Here is an 18,452-nt window from a genome sequence, read left to right on the forward strand (position 1 = left end):
AAGCCAAAAGAAGAAGAAGTTGGTATGGTAATAGATAATAATAGTGTCGAGAAAGAAAACAGTATATACAATAATTGTGAGTATTCAGGCAAGAATCAATCATTTCCAGGTAAATACACAAAAGCAATAATGGTATGTACAGATATATATATCAGCTCGTTTAAAAGACAAGTATTGTAATGTAAGAGTCAATATTTTACCCATTGTACAAAGACATAAGCGATTTACCCACTTACATTGAGTAGGATAGTGAAAAATGATGACAGGACTATCCTGGACCGGTACAAGACCAGAGCCAAGTATCTGTAAAGTGTGTTCTTAGCGGCTTTTTAAACAGAGATATTGATGGTATGTAAGTTATGGGTGGTGGTAAAGAGTTCCATATTTTGGACACAAAATTAGAAAAGAGTGATTCACCTACTGTGTTGTTGGGTTTAGTAACTTCTAGAAGGAATCTGTTATTAGAGTGGAGAGATGTTTTCTGGATGTTTACTCTCCTGTATATAGCAGACGTCACACATACACCCATGTTGTAGTTATATAACAAGTTAATGTTCCTACCAGCCCAGTCCAAATTCAAATCAGTGCAATTAAAGACCCATTGAATAATAATTAAATTTTTAGAGCATGACTGATATCTGAGTTAATTTCAAAATCAGCCATGAAGCTTTTTTACAAGTGATTTCTCTAGTGCTGCAGATTTCAGTATTGTGTTCACGTGTGGGAAGAGCTGTGGTTGAGTTCCACTGCTGGGAGAATGCAGATTCTCTGAGGTACTTCTTCATTATTTCAATTGAAGTGGAAAGTCTGCAACCCAGCATCCATTATGATGACCTACCCCCTGATCCTGTGGGATATGTAGATGTTCCCAGGCAAGCTAAAATACATAATACCTCCAATGTGTCTGAGTCTTCCCAGGAGTCTTACTCCAGTGGGTTGTGCTTGGTACTCCTTCAGTGTGAGAAACCAACCTCCCTGCCAACTGATTCTTCTCTTCATACAGGAGCAGTAACTGTACTCTGAATTCCTCCCAGATTGTAGATCTTCTCACTCTGTAATGGATTCTAACCACAACTATGTTGTTAAGGAGCCTAATGTTTGCTAGTTATATCCATGATCTCATCATTTTTATCACCAACCAAAGATCATTTCCATTGGTTAACACTGAGACAAAATCACCACTAAAATGAAAGCTTTGTGGTATGACTTGCTTCTGTTGTCATCATGTACATCTGAAGTACTGCTGTCAGGCAGTCTCCTAATTTTATCTGCCTTAACTCAAGTAACACCCTGAGATACTTAAACCCTTCTGTCTGAGGTAACTGTTCATCATCAACTGCAGACAGCACTCCACACCTTTATGTGACAGAATCATGACCTTTGTTCATGGCCAAACCAGAATCCACAGACACCTGTGGTGGTGCTAGTCTTACATTGTTTGGAATCTAGTTGGCATACCTACATAGGTGTGGTTTTCAATTCTGACCTCAGTCAACTGGTGTGTGTGTGTGTGTGTGTGTGTGTGTGTGTGTGTGTGTGTGTGTGTGTGTGTGTGTGTGTGTGTGTGTGTGTGTGTGTGTGTGTGTGTGGTTGGTGGTATATTATAGTCACTGTATGCTGTTTTGGGGGTGGGAGCTGGTAAAATGGTTAAGGTGTTTACCTTACAGACAGAAGGTGCAGGGTTTGATTCTCAAATAGGATAACTGGATATGCTTAAAATAACCCACAAGGGCAGTTATTCTAGTACTAATCTATAAATCTATAAACCTCTGGATCCTAACCCTGCTTAATAGCCACAAATCATCACATCCTCTTTCATCTTCAAACCTGTGCTTACATCCTATATAAACTACTCCTAAACAAACTCAAACCATGTTCTACTTTGCTGATGACCTTCCAAATGAGTACCTTAAAATACCAACTAATACTATTGCCTATCCTGTCTCAATCCATGTAAATAGGTCAGTCCAGGAATCCTGCATTCACTCTTTCTGTAAAAAGTTACACATTATCCCTCTGCACAAAAGAAGAATTTCAACAGACATTACTAACTTTAGACCTTTAGCAATGTCATCCCTTTGCAAAATACTTAAAAAATGTATTCCAAGACAATTGCTAAACTATCTGCTGCAGGAATAACTCCTGTCCTCCACACCACACGGCTTCCATCCTTCTCATAGTACTAACACTGCACTTCTACCCTATATAGATACTGTCAGTAAGTTAGAGCTAATAACAAACTAGTCCCCTCTTTATTTCTAGACTTGTCTAAAACCTTCAACGCATTTTGTCATAGCAAACTTCTACTTCAAATTTCCTCACTAGGTCTCTCTCAGCCCACCCTTCTGTGGTTCAAAAGCTACCTACCCAATAGGTATAATTCAGTAAAATGGCACTCCACGCTCTCTCCATACCTCCTGGTCACACTGGTGTACCAAAAGGCTATATCCTTGGTCCCCCTGCAATTTAACATTCTCACCAACACCCTCCACAAATCTACACAACAGGCCTCCCTAATACCGTATGAAGATGACTCCACACTCATTTGCACATCTGACAAAATAACACACATCCCAAAACATTACTCAGCAAGCTTTAACAGATACTGAAACATGGCTTTGCAACTCACAGCTCATGCTCTACCTTAAAAAAATACTATTTTTCCACCAAATCCCTCTCTTAAAGTCCTCTCTCTTAATAATACAACAATTGAAGTCACTTCTTGTTGCAAATTATTATGGAAGATAGTGGATGATAATCTTAAATTTGAACTACATATACAAAACTGCATAAGAAAAACTCTTCAAACACTTGGGATGCTTTACAGACTGAAAACCTTTCTCACCAACACAAATAAAGCTACACTTGCCACTTACTTAAATTCTCCCCACACTTCTTTATGGTGCTCCCATCCTTATTAACCTTTAGGCATCACAAAATCAAAATTTGAACAATACTATAACAAAGTTACTAAATTTGCAGCAAATACCCCTTTCGGAATCCACTACTGCTTAGCACTAAAAAACCTAAGTTGGTTAGAACTCCCCCATCAGCTAACATATACACAGCTTCTTACCACCTATAAAATTATCCAGCATCCATTTGATTATCAAGCACTAAATAACATTCTACACAACAATGTTCCCAATAAGTCATTACAATCCAATGATCACAAACTACTGTTTGTCTACAAGCCTGTTAGATCTGCTGGGCATTGTCTTTTCTCATACCATGTTGCTAAGGCTTGAAATTGCTTACCTGTATCCATCAGGTCAACATCCTCCTTCCAATCCTTCAAAACCATTCTGAAAAACTTTCTAGCCAAAAGCTGGCTGTGTTCTTGCTCAATACCAGGATAAACTATATCCCTAAATATGAACAAATACCTATTCATGCCTTACATCTCCTTACTCTCCCTTTTTTCACGCACCTCCTTACTTCTAGCAATATCTCTCCCCTGGCTTGCTCTCTAAATATACCATAAGCCTGCTTTTCTCTCACTTCATATTGCAGTTCCTTTTTGTATTATACTAACTTACCTTTAATTTTTCTGTAAACTGGCTAAAATTTCTCTAAATATTAAATCATTGTCATATAACATATCTATTCTTAACCAATGTTTTTATATTATGTCTAATTTTGTATAATTATTTAAACTGTAGTTGTTCTTGTATTATTTTTAAAGATCGTAAAATTATTGTTCTTAACATGTTTGGTAGTATTTTGAAGCTTTTCTTCCCAGGTCTCCTCTGAAAATGGGCTCCTACCCAGCTGGACTTTCCTGGTAAATAAATGTCAATAAATAAATACAAAATAAATAAATAAACAGAAATACCAGGACCCACATCTGGAGCAAGACCTGAGAGTTGTCCTCACTGGCAAGCACCTGATGCCTAGGCAACCCCTGGGCTCGGCATAAGGAAGGCATGTGGAGCCACCCTGCAGATTCACCACCTGCGAGGTGAAAGACATAGGGACATATAATGTCACATCTCTGTTGATGAAGGAGCCAGAGCTTGAGCAGCATGCCGAAAAGTACCTTTGTTTTATTATTTATTTATTTATTTATATTTGTTTACTGGGAAATTCCGACTGGACACAGGTCCTTTTTCAGCGGATGCCCGGGGAGAAAAGCTCCACATCATGTACATGATAAATAGAGATACAAAGTTGCGGCAATAGTAAACAACATTACAGGTTGTTGGCTTTAATACAATAACAAGATATTGATCTATTCCCAGCAATGGATTTGAATCAAACTTTTCAAGCAATGATACTCTCTGTTTTAATTTGGGGTTTACCCTCAAAAAGGCCCTAGGCATGTGTGGGGACATTTAAAAGCTCCATTTGCATGCTGCTCATTTAAGGCATGTACCAGTAAATGCGAGGCTCACCTCAATGCAGCTTTAAGATGCAGAAGGTAAAATACTGTCTCTTGCTTGTGCATCTAGTCATACTACTGGGCTTTCTTAGAGACCATTGTTGAGGTGCTCACTAGGGTACAACCTACAGATTCTGTACCTGTATTGGGAAACTTGACTGATCATGTGAGGAATCATAGTGGCACCTGAAGGGGCATGACTGGAAGGAACAGCTGGCCTGATCAGAGCCTTAGCACTGACTTGTGGACTTCTGTGCTATTCATGGATTGGCCATAATTGACACCATGCTTAACCACATGGATACTCAAAATTGTGCCTGGTATGAAACACCTTAGGCCAAAGGTCAATGATTGACTTTGAAATTGTGTCATCAGATATGAGGCCCTATATATCAGACAGTGAGATTGTTAGGCTGTCAACATCTGATCACTATTTTAGGTGTGAGTTGTGCCAGACACAATACTAGCTGTACAGACCCATGAAACACAAACATATAGTGAGGGTGCTGTTGGAATGTCTAGCTGATTATTATGTGTACAGTTAATTCAGTTACCCATCTAGAAGAAATTCTTGTGTGTACCTTCAGAGGTTCCAGGATGTCACGTCTCAATGGGCTGTATCCAGACTTCAGTGGTTGAGATGGTGGCATGGTGATGTGTCAAAAGGTGCTTCTCAAATATAGAAACAGGCCTTTCATGCAAAGTAAGTGGGGGGGGCACATTTGTTTGATAGATACTGGCACCAAGGAAATCTGCAGTTGCAGTAGTCACTAAAGTGAAGGCTTGGGGGTGGGAGAAATTTGTAGAGACCATGAAGAATGAATTTTAGACAGCCTCAAAGAGGTACTGTTCTTTATTACATTCTGATATGATTTATTTATTTATGTTTGGTTACTGAGTAGGACACTGTTTTCACAGGATCAAATTCAGATCCAGCCTGGTGGTATTGAGGTACAAGCAGTGTTAGCGAAACAGTCCAGTTACATACATAACAGATTTTTGGTGTGAATCAGATTAGTTTCACTAGGTAGGTGGTATATATATACTACTAGTGGAAAGTTGGATAGGGTATTGGGAAGCTTCCTCGAGTCTTTTTGATAGGTGCCATGAGATCTTTTACATTCACCTGAGCTACCCCCAAGATTCAATTTGAGACTAAAAACAGTAGTTAGTGACTACAAAGATGAGCTGTCAGTCAGTCAGCAATATAAGTTACAAAGCAGAGCGCAAATATTCAAGCAGTTTTTTTTAGCTTTACTAAGTAATTCAATCCGCAGTGGTGCAGTAGTAGCGTTGTTGCATCACAGCAAGAGGTTCTCCCGTTCTATTCCCGGCTGGAGAGTGGGGAGTGCCTTCTGTGTGGAGTCTGCATGTCCTCCCCACGGTTAGGTGGGCATTCGAAAGACATGTGTAAATGGGCGTGCCTTTGTTGAAGGTTGAACGTCAAGCTGGCACCTCGGCATTTGTGAAAATCAACTGCCAATCATTAGCGGACCGGAGTTCAGCTGTGGCGACCCCTAACCAGGAAAAGCTGAAAGACAACAACAACAACTAAGTAATTTTTTTTTCTGCATTGCACTAGTTTTACACATTATTTCTGCACCGTACATTGTTTAGTTACTAAATCTGCACTTTTTTTGCTATTTTAGTGATCTAAAGTTAGAAAACTTTGGTTGCACTCTAATGTTTGTAGAGGGGAATGTTGTGGGGATTTTCTGAAAGAACCTGATAGAGTGTTGTTTTGTGACTGGCCAGAGGACTATATGATTTGTATTTTTTTTTTTTAATTTGAATGACACTGCTCTTTTCATAGCTAACAGTGCCATGTATAGACATAGGCACATAGAACCTTAACTTTCCCTATAAAACTAACTGCTAAAATTCCTTGAGTAACCAGTACTCTGCAGATGTGCAAGGAGACCCTGGTTTGTGCACAGACTGGCATTATTTTTTTGTGTTAGATTTAGATTATTGTTTAAACCTAGATAGTTGTTTTTACTACAATAGTACGCCTGCAAAATATTTATAAATCCCGTCATTATCACTCCCACTAAAGCCCATGTTAATTTACTCCTGGAACCATGATTTCACACTTTGCAACTATCTCTGTAGCCAGCCTGGTGGAAGTGGTTATCCTGAGATAATGTAACAAATGTGTCATGTTTACTGCAGCCACTTAATACCTAAAAATGTATCACAGTGTGTGAGAGATGTAGTTATTTAGTGTCACTGGAGGCATTCCATTGACATCCAGCCACTGCTAATACCAAACAGGTTGTCAGTAACACATAATGCCACACTGTAGCTACTACACACACTACAGACCAAACACATAGACGTCCATATGCTGTGGCTCTTAAAAGTAACCTACCTAAACCACAAAGCCCTCCCAAACAATCTACTCAGCTGTCACCAAACAGGAAGCATGCACCTATATCTGTCAGTATCTGAGCTCAAATGTACATAAGGAAAACCTCCACACAACCCAGCATCCTAGTCATAGGGGACTCCATTGTGAAACCCTGTGATGTACAACTCACCAGACTATACAAGGAGAGGGTCACAGTTAGTTGTTATCATGGGCCAGGATTTGCCACAATATGTATGAACTTGGGTCATTGCACAACAAATATACATTAATGACCTGAGACATACCTGCTTGGACTATAGGAAGATAGGCATGATAGAGCTCTCAGAATATGTGTCCGAAGCAGTTATGAACCTAGCCTTGAGCATCATTTTACCTTCATCTAAAATGATGCCGCAATATGAAAAAAAAGATAATTGATTTCAAAAAATGGCTTAGCTTCTGGTGTAATTCAAAGGGGTTACAGTATATATCAGCCTGAGAGGAGATGATAGGCAGTCCTAACTGCTTAGTCAAGGATGGTCTGCCCCTATCCCATCAAGGCTTCTGTATATTGGCAAAAATTGTATCCACCCCTATAGTGCCTTTTTAGATGACATCAGTCTTCAAAAGCTTCCAAAATTACAAAACATAACTCGGATAAATATAAAGTAGTGTAGTTCAATGCTAAGAGCCTCAGCAAAAAAATCCACTTATTGCAGATATTCCTTAGCCTGGAATAATTGATATATACATCATAATAGAGACCTGATTCCTGGATAATGAGAGCATCCCATCAATCAGGGTTTCAATACCTACCATGCAATATGGCCCACTGTACTGGAAGAAGGTACTGAAGGCAGTGATGTCTCTACATTCATAAAACAAAAATTAACCTCCAGACTTTAGAAACTTTGTCCCCTGCACTTGAAGAAATAACCTCTTTTCACCCTCATCTTTAACACTTTTCATCTTTCTCTTTTTCTAACTTCTCCCATCCACCACTCTACCCCCTCTCATGCATCCCCTGTATACATAATGCCACTGATGATCTTTCACTGCTTAAAAAATATTCTGATGAAGTCTCACTGTTGAGATGAAAATGCTCATTTATTTATTATTTTAATAAACATTATTATATTTTAACCAGTGATTGGATCCTCAGTGGTGTTATTTATATTTGGATTCTGAGTTTGGTTAACATAACGCTATACCTTTCTACTTTATCCTCTGTATACACACATTATAGATACACCAGTTTGGAACAGGCAGCCTAAATAGAATTAACCTTTTACCATGCTCTCTCAGTCTTATGCTATTACCACTGTCCTCCTATACACGACTAATATCTCCCTTCCCCTCTTACATAATTTTATAATTTACTTCATTATATCTCTTGAACATTTTGCAAGCCTATATAATACTAAAATTTCCCTTCTGCATAATTTTATAACTTACATATCTTGAACTCCTTTCAAACCTTTCTTTACTCAAATGTACAATCTCTAAACTTCTTTACGTTTCCCCTTCTATAGTAGCAATCCATTAACTTCCTGCAAGATTTTACAGCTACAAGAACTGTATAGACATAATTGTTGATGTACATACTTTACTGTATATACCTGTCTTGTAATTATGTTTATTTTTTAATGAGAAGGGTAACTGTTGTTTTTCTGAGGACTGTCTGAAATTCACTTTTTAATATAAATGTACTGTTATGGAATTTCCTCCCAGGGTTTCTCCTGAACATGGGCTCTGCAGCTCTGACAGTTGGACTTTCCTGGTCAGAAAAGACCAATAAATAACTAAGCTCAATATTTAAATTTTGTGCTTATTTATAGGGTTTTGTCACCCTATTATTTTGGCTATGCCCAAATTTCTTGGGCTAAGAATTATGATCTACATCCTTCATATTACTCTATTCTTCAAAAACCTATTCTCACAGATCATTCGATGAATTATGTTTATAAATAGCAGATACCTACGATATGATTAGCAATAAAGTAAACCATTTTAAGCCTAGCTAATAACCCCAGATCAGAATCAAATCATGTACCTTTTGTTTATGAAGTAAAAACCTTAACTTTTATACCAGACCCACCAATCCCCATCCCTTTCACCTAAGAGAGACATTGTGAATTAAAATCTGTTTATTTTCAATATTTTACCACCACTTACGGAATGTACTGAGTGTAAGTGTTTGAGACACAATGATTACATAGCAGGCCATTCAGATCTAACTTAATTCATAAGAAAAAAACTTTTTTTTTCATTATATTCTTTAAAGTTTGTTGGTACAAAAATTTTCTCTCTATTTAAAGCATGTTGAAATTTTCAGAATTTAATGTCTTAGCTAAAGACTTAAAGCTTCACTCTTAAAGTTCAGAGTTTTATGATAAATAGAAATAATAATATCTTAAAAATTATACTTCCCGGCACCAAAAAAAAACCCCATAAAAGTCACTGTAACATATATTGTTTATCTGTTTGCAAATATTCTTAAACCTATATCTACTTATCTAGGATGTTTATGCTTCCTTTGAGAGTGTGACAAGTTTGACTCACATGTATTTGACACTTAGAGATGCGAACACTCAACCAACAATAAGCTTTTGCTATATACTAAGTTTGAGATTGTGGTATTACATAGAGTTACCTATGCTCTGAGGTACAGCAGTTTCAGAGTTAAAGCTTTTTTCCAAAGGCCATCAAGTTCATAAACGGTTAACTCAGCTTATTATGTTGTGGTATTCTTTTTCCCAAGCCTCCGAGGATTCTACAGTATTGTTTACATATTGTTAATACTTGTTTCTTTCAGAGTTTATTTCAGTATTTCTTGCACTGAGTTGCACTTTGCATCTTGTATGTATATGTATATGTATATGTATATGTATATTTACTTTTTCTGTCTTGTTCTTAATAGTTGCATGTATGTCATTTGTCTTGTTCTTAATAGTTGTATATATGTCGTTTATATAATTCATACTTGGAGAATCACTGAAACCAGAGTAAAGTTTCTTGTATGTGTGCATACTTGGCCAGTAAATGTGATTCTGATTCTGATATAAATAGCAGAAGAGTGGAGTCACAGCCAGCATGATAAGGGTGCAGTGGAAGTTCCCTTGCATAAAAAAAAATGTAGTCTGTCAATTTAAATATTTTTATAGAATTGACCCACATTTGTGTTCATTTTTGCATGTCAAACATCTGTTAGGTGAGTTTTTGACATGTAGCTTTTTTAGTTTGCAAGAGTGCACACCTCAGTTCAGTTCACTTACTACGCTCAACAATAAATAAATACATGTAAACACACACACGCAGACTCACACACACACACACACACACACACACATATATATATATATATATATATATATATATGTCAATGTGCATAAAAATTGACAATCACTACATCAACTTTTACATATCGACACTTCCCTTCATCAAAAATCTCAAGACTTGACTTATCAAAAAAGAACTTCACTTTGTCAGCAAAACAACAGCCAATAAAAAGTCATAGGTTCATAGGTTCATAGGTTCATACTAGGCTATCTGCCCTAGGGCATTTATAAAAGCCTGTGTGTGTGTTGTGTGGCTTCCCCCCCTTAGATGAGAATACTATACTATACTGTTTAGTTTGCTGTGCCAGCAGCAGTGAGTGAGAGATGATTCCCCCTATAAAAAACCCATCGATCTCCATCCACTCTTCTCAAGATTTCTGAGTGAGGTCAGGGAGGGCTCTCCCTCACATGGACTGGGATTCTGTTCCATAGTGTAGGGAGTCTCTGGGTGATGAATCTGTCCCCCAGTCCCTCCCTATTTATATCCAGTGTTTGAGGTTCTTCTCTCTGCTCTTTGGCTCTGGTGGGATGGATTTTTAAGGTGGAGCATGTCATCCATTAATTCTGGGGCCTTGCCTTGATTGTCAGGCACAGATCACCTCTGAGCAGACGGTATGCAACTGAATAGAGCTGGAGCTCCTACACACACATATATTATATATATATATCTGTGTGTGTGTATAAATATATTAAAGCTATAGAGAGAGATAATACATACAGTACTCCGTTGAAGTGCACAAGCATCAAAACATAATCAATACTTGTATTTTGAAAACAAATTTACTTGAAAAAATCAAACATCCATATGATCAAAACTACTAAACAGTTTCCATTCAGATCGTTTAACTCCAATCCTAACAATAGCTTTAGACCAAAATTGTCTGAATAATGATGCAATTATGGAAAAGGGTTTTTGTAAGTTAATGTGTAGGGTTAGAGTTAAGGGCTATAATTGTGGCATGGTTAAGATTAACATGAATGAGTAAGGTGAGACAGGGTCTTCCCTAATCCTGCCTTGGCCCTAACCCCACCCCTACACATTAACTTGCAAAAAACCCTTTCCCTAACAGGGCAGGCACAGACATACGTAACATCACACTTACACAACATTTAATCTAACCCTTAACCTAACACAACATTTAATCTAACCCTTAACCTAGCCTTTACTCTAACTCTAACCTAAAAATACTCATTCACACAATTCAAAACATTCACGCACACACAGCCTGCATTATTCTAAGATTGTCTAATACCTTCCAGCTGCTGGAATACATAATAAGAAACAAGATGTTTAACATCAGATGGACATCTGTATGCTCTAGTTTGCACTTGCTACATATTAAGCAAGCAATACTGCCTGACAGGGTAAGCCTTATTCAGGAAATAACAGTCCAGTCAGGGGTGTTATGAGGCCTGATGTTCAGGGCAGAGAGCCTCTCCACCCCTGGAAGGTCAGTTAGTGAGTGGGGAGGTAGGCAGTTGTTAAGAATGGGGCTATCACTCAGCAACCAGTAGTGAGCACCATGCTTTAACCTTGACTGACACCAAAATAGTGTACACCCACTTAAATTAACATGCAATATAAAACAGCAGTAGAATATTACTACTCCCATCATTTGTTTGTTACTCCCAAAAACTCCACACATGCGACATAACCCATAAGGGGATGGTGTTACCTTCCCATATATTACTAAATATATTATAAAATTCAGAAAAAGTTTGGGGGTTAGCTTAAGTGGGAGGCAGTCCATGTTATAGGTTACATTGCATGCATTATGTTTTTGGCACAAGCAAGTATATATGGTAAATTAAGTCAAATAAAAAATAAGGAGCATGGCAAGCGTTTAATCACAAAAACATAACACATGCAACGTTAACACTTACTTTGAGTACAAAAAAGTCAATTCTCACTTCCTTTTATTAATTTTTCCTGGTTATAGTTAAATTTTCCATGTAAGAGTCTGCCACCACCACTCACATATTACCAAGGGTGTACTTTGAAACACCGAAATAGACACATGTCGAATGGTTAATGATCAATCCCGAAAGATCGAAAGCCAACATAAGAAAAAAAAAACGGTTATGTTTTTTGCAGGGGGGCAGGCACCCCTGAACCCATTATGTGAGGGGCTGCACCCCCCTACCCCCCACTAATTAAATATATCAACTTCAAGATCACTGTCCAGTGGGGAAAGGGCAAATTCCCCAATAACCACTGTGCACAATCTTGCACAGATTTAACACCAACAGAAGCAATCAAATGATTTTCTATCACTTTTACCAGTGTTATAAACACATCTGAAATTATGAATGTTCAGTCATATGAACTACTCTTATTACCAAATATATTATGAAATTCAGAAAAAGGTGGGGGGTTAAGGAATGAAGCAGCACCCCCTTATATGGTAAATTAAGCTGAAACCAAGACAAACTTAAAAAGAAGTGATAATTGCTTTGTACTTTTGCACTCAAAGAAAGGTTTAATGGAAGGCATTAGTTGTGTTTGACAGCTTTTTCTATGCAATTGACTGCCAATCATTCTGGTCCTGCCTACTACACCAGCATGCCATGGAAATGGTAGTCCCTTTCTTAACATTTACCAAAAACCAAAACAACCTCAAACATGTAATAAATACAAATCCAGATGAAAACACATCACTCCAAGGCAGTAGAATATGGCAAACACAGTTTTAATTAAATGACTTTGTCTAAACAATCCTAGACTTCTTCAGAATGAAGAACATTACAAATATTTTCTGTGGATAATATAATTTATATAACTAGACAATACCCATTTGTAGTTTTTAAATAATTTTTTGTGTGTGCTGTTCTGGCATATAAATAAAGTCTTGTACATGTAGATGCTTGTTTCACTAAGCTGTCAGTACTAATATGAATAAATAATAAAATTATTTGCTTTATGTAACTAATATGCTTTCAGTTTTTAAAGTAGATGAAAATATTTATCTTACCGATGTAGATCTGCTATAGCATTCATCTCCTGTGAAACGCAGGTCCAGGAATTGTAAATAGAACTGAAATGAAGCAAATATAAATAAATCCATAAACAAAACATTGAATTCAATGGTGCCAGCAAGTGATACAATGTGCATATTATATACATCACACAACAAAAATGCACACTGGATCTCAATTCATAGAAAAAATTATGTTGTTTATTTGAACAAAGTTTAAATACTTTTGTCCAACAATACTGAGGACTTCTATCAACTCCCTCTCACAACTCTCTTTAAAAGCATTATCAAACATATCAGCTGACCCTTAAAAATACATGACCAATTTTTGTAAACACAACACATTGCTTAAAAAAATCATAAAACTCTTGATATGAATTATTGTAAAGCGAAACAAAAAATGTAAAAAATACATGTTATGAATAAATAAAAAGACACTGATGTCTTTTCATATATTCATAACAAGAAACCTTGACGAGTGGATGGGAAACAGAAAATTTACCCTGGAGATCACTACAGTGGCTCTGCTGGACAGAGGCACAGGGAACTAATGGCTCTGCTGCACAGAGGCACAGGGAACTAATCTAAGAGGGCGGCAAAAGCGAACACATTTTGGCTAGGCTTATAGATGCCCTCGGGCAGATAGCCTAGTACTTACCTATGAACCTATGTAATAATATATTATGCATATCCACACAATGTGAAAAAAAATCCACAAACTATAAATAAATCCTTTTTGAAAAACATTGTATACACCCACTGAAATGAAATAGAATGAATTCGAAAATTGGAATAAATACAGAAATAGGCCTTAAAATATTATCATGACAGTGTTACCCTAAAAATGCAAATCAATAAATTTAAGCAACCCTTAATTTCAATGCACTATTAATGGATATCCTTTCATTTTATCATGGGAACTTTGTTGCTTCTAGGTATAGTTTCCAGACCACACTGTCTATGTGGTTTGCCTCTTATATTAATTGGCATAATTGTTAAGGTCTTTATCTCACAAATATAAGGAGTAGGTTTTCATTCTGACCTCTGGTTATTGGCTATACTTGTAATAGTCTGCAGACTGATAGCCTAATATTTACCTATAAACCCATGAACCTATTATACAAAAAATAAAAATATTTTAAAATGTTCACATATAACAGTGTATCAATATAATGCATTTCTAATACATTTTCTTTTTATATCATAAATATGTTCTTGAATATGTTTAAATAAAGGAGTTTTCCATTTTACCTACATAGAAAGCCTCACAAGAAAGGACAACTGGTCAAATAAACTATGCCAGATGTTTTGGAATCATATTTACACAGACATGGGACAGTCTTGCTGTAAGAAATAACAGGTATATATGAACTAGCATTAATATAAGGATACAATTTACATCCACGTTTTTGCCTATGGATATTTTACCTACATCACTGACAATTCCTTTATTCTTCTTTAAAATGTGTTTAATATTACTAGCTCCATTTCATATTACTGTATTTTCATTACCCAGATGTTCCTTGGTAGTACTATGAAATACCATTCCTTGATTTTTGTGGGCAATAACCCTGATGTTTTAGAATCAGGGACCTGGATTTATCAGATCACATATTGCTTTTCAAAATTACAATAGTATTAATATTTCTATTTCCTAAAACAGAGGAAACTTTATATTCTCTCTCTTCCAGACAGAATATTTCCTAATATTGTTTTTACTACAACTGGGTATCTATGATCAAAAAACATGTCCATTAACTTGTTACTTTCCTGAAGAAAAAAAATAATTGTGAGACAAAAAGCATGACAATCTTACAAACTGACCTTTTAGATGAATGTTTTGCTTCTATTTATGTCAACTACTGAAACATAAGTATTAGAAAATGCAGGCTTGTGATATAGAATTGTAGCACTTATGTATTTCATCCTTGTAAATTGTAACATTCAAATTAATAAGATTTCTTTCACGTTTAAAGTATTTGTGAAATTAAAAAAATGAGTAGTTGTCCCAAGGTAGCAAGTAAATTCCTTTGCTGCTTCCAAGGTGCCTGACCAAATGAGTATACATCTTAATGAATTTGTGAAAAAATAATTTTCCCGATATTGTAAAACAGCGTTACTGTAAACATGGGCTGAGGCAGTCCCCATTGCTACACTTGAAACTTGATAAAAGTATTGTCCTTCAAAATAAATAAAGTTAGATGTTAATACTTTATAATGAAATTGATTGATAAATGCATATCCTCATTAGATAAAACATGGTATTCCCCAAATTTATTCCAAACCAGCCTAAACAAATTTGATGTGGTATACAAGTAAACAAATCAACTATATCAATGATTATAAATAAATCATCATTTAATTCAACCTCATTTAGCAATGATAGGTAATTTCAAGAATCTTTTAAGTTTGAAAATAATCAAATAAAAGAACCAGCTAGGCAGTGCAGGTATAAAAATGTATTTTAATAGACAGACTGTTATATGCAAACAAAAACAAAGAAATAAATAGATGACATAACTTACTGAATGTTTCTACAAAGGGTAGATTTACAGGTATATAGTGACTAGGTCTTTTAAAATTTATTGTCAGTGCAGTACTATTGCCATGCAGCAATCTCAGGGAAATATTACAAACAAAATGTTTCAAGTCTATTAAAACATCATATAAACACAATCCCTTAGCAGGGATAAATGAAAGACCAAGACTCAACACCTCACGCTGCTCAGATGCCAAGACAACATAAGAAATATTAATAATTAAGTCATTGGAACTTTGCTCCAATCTGCAGAGCCTAATTTCATCTGTCCTGCCCTGCCAGCTGTGTTCTCTTGTGCCTAAACCTGTTCTGCTCTTCGAACTCGCCCTCGTTTCATGTCTTAGTGTATTCACCAGTTCTGGTATTACATGGGGAAGACCAATCATTGTCTTAAAGATCAGATTAGAGAGCATCCTTACAGCATTAATAGAAGTGATGTCAGGAATGCATTATGTAACATGTGGTTAATGCAGGTAGTACACATATGTTTAAGTTTTTGGCTCTGGAGTTACATAGCATTTGCATAAGGGGAGGTGATATAAGGACTCATACAGAATGCTTGGAAACTAAATAGATAATGTTGCTACAAGCTACTAGGGGTAGAGGTTTAAATGAGCATATCACATTAAGACCTATTTTAAAATCATGGGGTCTGAGACATTGATTTTATAGTATTTAAAAGTGGTTTTATTAATGTTTTATTAGATCTGATGAAGCACCCAGAGTAGGTGAGAAAGCACTCATCTATTTATTTATTTATTTGTTTTTGTTTGCATATAACAGTCTGTCTATTAAAATAAGTTTTTATATCTGTGCCACCTAGCTGGTTCTTTTATTTGCTTGTTTTCATGGTTTGTTCTTATTTGAACCAGCTTATTTGCTGCCTATTTGTTTTGCGTTATTTTCTTGTTTGTTATCAATAAACATTGCTAATGGTTCAGTCATTGATCCTTCAGTATGACAAATATCACAAGCCAGATAGGATGCTTAACTAATAAAAAATTGTATTCATCCTTGGTAATAAGTATTATAAAAAGATTGTTTAAAAAAAAGTCAGTTTTGGCATAACTCATAGTGATTTAATTTCTGTAAGTTTGTTCAGAAATATCCTCGTTTAGTAAAACTTTCATCATCAAATTTCATTATCTTTGAGAAATCGTCAATAACTTCCATTATTGCCACCCCTCCTCCTTTGGCTTTATAATGCTTATGTTTGTTATGGAAGGAGTCAAATGATAGTTGTCTTTCTTCACTCTTTAAATTGTTATTGCTATAGGTCTTATTTTTAAAATACTGATGAATGTCTTGTTCGCAAAGTCTCTCATAGCAACATACAACCACATGCAACTCAGGAGTAACTGTATTATTCCTTTTATTAAGCATATTAAATTCACTTGTTGTAGTAGGAAAATCCAGCAAATCACCATCATTTTTTGTTTTGCAATAATTCATATCAAGAGTTTTATTAAGTTTTTAAGTACTGTGATATGTTTACAAAAATGGTCACATGATGTGTTTTGCTAGTACTTTATGCAAATTACACCCCAGTGATACATCCAGGTGTTCCTACAGTTACAATCTTCTGACACCTCTGCACATCAAGAATTGCTTGATCATATTTGCATTAAGAATTCTAAAACCATACTACTTAGAGGGATTGCAATATTTTATCCTAAAGCTTACACAATGGCAAATACAACTGCAGTGACAGATGACATCTGTCTAGTACAGGTAAAGATATATTAATTGTTGTCATACAATATTTATTTATATTGTCTTAAGTTTCATGTTTCAAATAATTTGAAACCTGGTAGCACAGATAGAACTGCTTAACCTCACATGAAAGTTCTCGGCCAACACACACACACACACACACACACACACACACACACACACACACACACACACACACACACACACACACACACACCAGCTCTGTGATCACACCACAGCAGAGAAAGAACCAATACCCCGGTCACCATGTAATCTAGCACAATACAGGTCCCTGCAAAGAGGAAGAATTTGCTACGTTTTTGCTTCAGTATTCTGTGGTTTAAGCTTGTCAGCTCAATCATGTGAAATTCGATAATGTGAGCATTTGCTCTTTTGATAATGATTTGTATAGCTATATAGATACTTAGACATCAGGTGGGTGGCCAGCTGGCTCACTGATAGGACCTGCATGGTCAAAATAGGTGCCCCCACCTCCAACAGCAGACCTGTCACTAGTGGTATCTCCCAGGAATCTGTCCTGGAAACCCTATTGTTGGCATATACTTCTCAGAGGTCCAGGCAAAAACAAAAAGCCTGTGGCTGACCAAGTTTGCAGACAGCTGTAAGTTGGGTACTGTCATTAACTCCCCGAATGATGTTAACATACTTCAAGGGGGTCTCACAGCAACAAATGACTGGTGCCAAAGTCATGGCTTTAAGTTAAATGCAAAAAACTGTATTATCATACCATTCATCAAAAACATAACCCCTACTGATTACCGCATTAACGGCAACCCCCTAACTACACAACCTCTGGTGAGAGACCTGGGTACACAAGTTGACAACAATCTCATATCTGACCATCATGTAGTGGCAGTGGTCAGAAAAGCCTTTTACTTGATTCACCTCATAAGTAAAGGGATTGCATCCAGAAAAAGGAGATTATTACCTCTCTGTACTCCTCCCTCATTAGGCCAAAATTTTAGTACAATGCCCCGTTTGGTATGTATCTCTCCAAAAACCTGCACCAACTGGAAAGGCCACAGAAACACTTCACAAAGAGAATCCATGGCCTTCAACACCTGTCCTATGTGGACAGGCTCAAATCACTATTACCCTACTCTATATCATACAGATTGCTCAGAGGTGATCTGTG

The 18,452-nt window shown here is 36.5% G+C and overlaps 1 protein-coding gene across 1 annotated transcript in view; it reads right to left on the reverse strand.

The window, feature by feature from the left end:
- The window catches only part of NOSTRIN (nitric oxide synthase trafficking), a 702,548-nt gene that overhangs the window by 462,867 nt on the left and 221,229 nt on the right, over positions 1-18,452 (reverse strand). The window contains exon 4 of the mRNA XM_044075591.1: positions 13,042-13,104. Within this exon, the coding sequence (XP_043931526.1) occupies positions 13,042-13,104 (63 nt within the window). The remainder of the gene's footprint in view (positions 1-13,041; positions 13,105-18,452) is intronic.

Source organism: Protopterus annectens, chromosome 6.part1 (genome assembly GCF_019279795.1).
Source record: "Protopterus annectens isolate FY-2018-M chromosome 6.part1, PAN1.0, whole genome shotgun sequence".
Lineage (NCBI taxonomy): Eukaryota > Metazoa > Chordata > Ceratodontiformes > Protopteridae > Protopterus > Protopterus annectens.